The 5,129-nt window shown below is 46.2% G+C and overlaps 1 protein-coding gene across 1 annotated transcript in view; it reads left to right on the plus strand.

Moving 5' to 3' along the window:
• Positions 1 to 5,129, plus strand: part of LOC104498099 (alpha-2-macroglobulin-like protein 1) — a 24,002-nt gene that overhangs the window by 13,628 nt on the left and 5,245 nt on the right. The window contains 6 exon segments of the mRNA XM_010141436.1: positions 10 to 118; positions 388 to 509; positions 1,027 to 1,081; positions 1,762 to 1,845; positions 2,253 to 2,433; positions 3,403 to 3,473. Coding sequence (XP_010139738.1) covers positions 10 to 118; positions 388 to 509; positions 1,027 to 1,081; positions 1,762 to 1,845; positions 2,253 to 2,433; positions 3,403 to 3,473 — 622 coding nt within the window.

A 5,129-nucleotide genomic window follows, 5' to 3' on the forward strand; every position in this document is an offset into this window, starting at 1 on the left:
ACCCTGGAGGAGTTTGCAGACTTGCAGCTGAAGCCATGCAAAGGCTGTGTCTACAGCAGCTGCTTATGTGCTGGTGAAGCTAAGAGCTTTCAGTGGAGTGTCACAGCTGAGAAGCTGGGTGAGCACAACAGGGATTTGGGGGTGGTGGAATTAAGGGATGGGACCAAGGTGAGGGTGTTAGGTAAGAGCTGACATGAATGAGAAGTTGTTTGCCCTGTTAACCAGGGAGTACTCTTTTGCATTCATCCTAAGGTTGTGATTACTCACAAGTAAGACATACAGGGCTCCGATTCATTTTTTTTGTTGTGAACAGGTGACTTCTATTGTCTTAATGGGAAGTGCTTCTTCAGAGGATGTATTATGCACCTAAATGTGTGTTATTTTCAGGGCTTGTGAACATCACCCTCAGCACAGAGGCTGTGGCCACCCAAAAGCTCTGTGGTGAAGAGATACCGTTTGTGCCAAGCCAAGGACAGAAAGACACAATCATCAAACTCCTTTCAGTCCGGGTCAGACAAGTTGTTCCATTACCTAGACCTAAAAGCAGGCTTTGTGCAGTTCTCAGATTTTGTGCAGGTTAATGTTGAGAGTTGGTCCTTGCTATTCAAGGTGTGTAATTACAATCTCAGGGCCTGATTTGGGCCCAGCCGTGAGGGCTGATGGATGTGTGAGGTAGAGGGGTATCCTCCCCTTCATACCGTAGAGAATAAATATGTACATTCTTTTATGTCCTCGCTCCTGAGCGCTCTGCTGAATCTTACAGTATCAGTTTCACAGACGTTAAGAAGTTATGATAGTCTGAAAATGCATGCTGTTTTCTTATCTAGAATGAAATTCATAGGATCACAGAATACTTTGAATTGGAAAATGATTTACAATAACTTACATTTTTATGTGGTAATGATGTTACTCCAGCTGACTTTCCAGCCTGAACCAGGGTTTTGTCCATATCTATTTCTAATCCACGTGTAATCCCGTTTCTCTCCTGTGTGCTCATTGTAACGGTACTTCTGTGTGGTCCAACAGCCAGAGGGAGTGTTGGTAGAAAAGGCTCACAGCTCCATCCTGTGTCCCAGGAAAGGTAGAGAGATTGTTTTCTTCTTTCACCCTGCTCACCCCCCTGCTTCCTGCCTAACCACCTCCTGGGTCTTTCCACATGTTGAAACATTTTCCCTGTCAACATGACCAAGCTATAGAAGCATTCTTTAATTGTGGTGCCAGCTAGACCTTCCTCTGAGTAAGGATCAACATCTCTCACACTAATGTGACAGACAGCTCGAGGCCTTTTTCACCTGTGGTAATAAAACTAGACTACCGAACATGGTGAGGTTGGAGGACATGGCTTAGGATTGCTGCTCCCGACTTGGATTTTATGGTGCATGACTGGGCCATTAGCAGATTTTGAGAGCATGAGGTGCATTGAGAGGACACGCCTGCAACCGAAATCTGAAACGAGATGGAGTAACTTGTGTGGAGAAAAGCAGGTGGCTTTGACCACAGAGGGTTTCCAGGATAAAATCCTCTCAACCTCTTTAGAATGGAGACTGTTAGGATACTGCAGTCACCATGAGGTGGATGAAGGAAATTAAGGATGGAATGGGATAGGGTTTTTGAAGTGATCTGCAGCCTCTGTGGCAGGAAAATGGGATGTTCACATACAAGAGTCTTGAACAGTTTTGGGATGGGGGTGGTATTTTGAAGGCTGTTTTCATCAGAATCTCTTTCTTTTTGTCCTCCACACACCTTACCCACCGATGCCAGGAAGTCCAGCACAGGAGTCTGTGTCCCTGATGTTGCCTCTAAATGTGGTTGAAGGTTCAGTCAGAGCCACAGTTTCAGTCACTGGTAAGGAATTCAGCTATGACAGTACCTTTCGAAATTCCGTACCTCCGAGTTTAGCCCTAGGAAAGCCCAAATCCAGAACCTCACACACCCTTTCTGAGGTTTCCTGGGCTCCACTGCCTTGTTCTTCCCATGTGTGTGGCTTCATTTCCTGATTCCCGAAAACCTAAAACACACCAGAAGGGAGAGAATGTTCTGTTTCAGGGCTTCCCCTGCTGGAATAGGAGTGTGTACAGTTCATATGGAGGGCACAGTGGAACTGGTAAGCTGGCTGGACACAGGTGCCCCCACACTCCTGTGCTGGGGCTGTCTTGTCCAGCGCACTGCTGGGAATGGGTCACAAGTAGGAGGAGGTGAATCCCTAAGCCTCTTGCCCAGGAGGAGGTCAGAGCACCTATGCTGTGTTCCAGGTGACCTCATGGGGACGGCACTGCAGAACCTGGACCATCTGGTGCAGGTGCCCCACGGCTGTGGGGAGCAGAATATGGTGCTGTTTGCCCCCATTGTCTATGTGCTGCAGTACCTGGAGAAGACGAGACAGCTCACCCCTGAGATCAAGGAGAGGGCGGCAGGATTCCTGCGCAAGGGCAAGTACAACAGAGGCACCTTGCTCCTCTGCTTTCCCCTGTGTCCAGCCTACTAACAGTCCCAGATGCCTACTCACCTTCCACCCAGAGCCCTCTACCACCCCCTGCTCTTCACAGTGTGTTCATTGCAATTACCATCCTCAGCACCAATGTCCTGCTTTCTAGGGTACCAGATACAGCTGCAGTATCAGCACCCTGATGGTTCCTACAGTGAATTTGGTACCAAGGATGAGTATGGTAATACCTGGTAAGCCCAGGGTTCTCTCTCTGCTGCCTATCTGCTGTCTGACAGCCTGGAAGTGGGCAGCTCTCTGCTTCCACCATTGAATCCTTTCTGTCCTGTTGGATCCAAAGTGCTCCAGATGTTTTGCAGGCTAGGGCACTGCAGGGGTATGCAACTGTCCTTGGACCAGCAAATTAGGAATAGCACAACAATAAGAGAGGAGAGACCCAGCAGTGTCAAACTTCCACTTTTTTCCTTTTTTCTCAACTTCTGCTTAGATTGTTTCTTTCCATCAATTCTTCCCCTTCTCTCATTCAGTCCATCTCATTCTGCTTCTGTCTTCCCTTTCTCATGCCTTTTTTCTGTTCTTTCTCCAACTAGGCTGACTGCATTTGTGGTTAAATGCTTTGTCCAAGCCAAGCCATACATTTTCGTGGACAACAGGACCATCCAAGCTGCTCTCACCTGGCTGGAGTTCCACCAGCTTCCCAATGGTTGCTTCAGAAATGTGGGCCAGCTTTTCCACACAGCAATGAAGGTAGGAGCCAGAGCAGCCTGAAGGACAGCTCAAAGCAGATCTTGCCAAGTGATCAGTAATTGGTTTAGTAACTGTTTTGTTCACTTTCCTGTGTGGTTCTGCTTTCTTGTGTGGGAGGAAGCCAGGGATAGGTGGGGCCTTTGCTAAAAAGCTTCAGGTCTTTGTGTATTAATTTTCACAACTTTTTAGATGTATATGCTTTTTGTAGGGAGGTGTGGATGGGGAAGTCCCCTTGGCTGCTTACATCACTGCTGCGTACTTGGAGGCGGGAATGACACCAGAGGTAAATACTGGAATTCTTTGCTATGCTCTTACGTTAAGGTCTGAATCCTGAAGAGCTTAGTGGTGTCACTGAGACAGGCAACAGAGCATCTTCGAGAGGTTTGTGGACAAAGTAATAGGGAGGGGGAGGAAGAAATCACTTTTCAAGACAAAGCCTCGGCTATCCCTTGAGGAGGACATCACTAGCAGGAGAGAAGGTGAGGTTAGACTACTGGGAGCCATTGGAGCTCGTGGATAGATACTATGCCCCTTTCCCAGGCTTTGGAAGCTCATTCCTGCTCCCCCACCACTCCCATCCCCTTGCTACCCCTACACAGCTGAGAGCTAACGGTGAGTTGTTAGGGAGGAGGGGTGGGGGTGGCTGCTCCCGCAGTCAAGTAAGCAGACATAATGACATTTTTAACATGTTTTAGCTTTACAAAAAGTGAAAGTCTGGGAAAGGAGCACTGCAGGGCAGTTGGAATTGCACACCTAAGTAATAACAATAATAGGAAACTTCTACAAGTGCCAAGGATAGTAACTAATTACTAGACTCTGTGGTACTGACAAGTAAAAAAATATAATCAATCAACTTAATGGAGAGGTGTGATTGTTACAGGCTGTGAGAAGTGAAGTTCTCTGGAAATAAGAAAAGTAAGTGAAAGAGCAGTGCTTTTCATTGCAACTGAAAGCAGTGAGTTTAGGAATGAATGGGAAACAGATCAAAGTTAACCTTCTTTTTGGCAACAGATGTCCTTCAGATCACCTTTTTTCAATGTAAGGGCAATTAAGTGTTGGAACAGGTTGTCTAGAGAGGTTTAGTTTTCTCCATCATTGAAAGTTTTCAAGACCTGACTGGATAAAATTCGGAGCAGTCTGGTCTAATCTCGTAGCTAAACCCTGCCTTGAACAGGAGGCTGGGTTAGAGACCTTCTGAGGTTCCTCCCAATCTGAGTTATTCTATCAGTTGGTTATTCTATGACTGTCAAAGTTATGGCTGAATTTTCTGGAGGAGGCTTTTCGTGAAACCGAATGACAAATATTTGACAGATACTGTGCTCTGCAGCAGAATGAAACAAAAGGGCAAGTACCCTCATCCTGGCAGAAAATGAAAAAAAGAGTTCGTTGTAGGTCTTAAGAACCAGTTTTGTCATTTGGGAAGGAAAGCAAAGAGTTATTGAGAAGAGACCAGACTGGACTCCAAATCCATGTGTAAAAATCCTGAAAGGGACAAACAGGACCTCAGAGCAATTTGCATGAGGAGCCAGTGGAAGCCACTCTGTCCAGAACGAATCCACAGAGGGTGACTTAGTGCTCTGACAGTAGTGATGGAAAATCTAGGCTACCATGAGGAAGGAGACCTCATAGAATTCCTCATGATCCTGAGAAGATGGCAACAGTATTGTTAGCTCGGAAGATTGTCCATGGAGTGACAAACACTTCGTTGCAGCAGCAGATTTGTTGATGTGAAAGTAACTGGACAGTCACTCAATTGGACATACATGCATAAACCATTGGTTTTAGATAAAATAGTCATGATGTTGAAAGAGACTCGAAAGTAACAATGAATAGGTAAAACTACAAGTCTCAAAGAGTTATCCTAGCCCCAGTGAAGAAATTTGCTGAGTTGAGTCTGTGGGTAGAGGAAGTGGGAAACACAAAGCTTGCCATAGCAGCC

Source organism: Buceros rhinoceros, unplaced genomic scaffold, assembly GCF_000710305.1.
Source record: "Buceros rhinoceros silvestris isolate BGI_N320 unplaced genomic scaffold, ASM71030v1 scaffold4618, whole genome shotgun sequence".
Lineage (NCBI taxonomy): Eukaryota > Metazoa > Chordata > Aves > Bucerotiformes > Bucerotidae > Buceros > Buceros rhinoceros.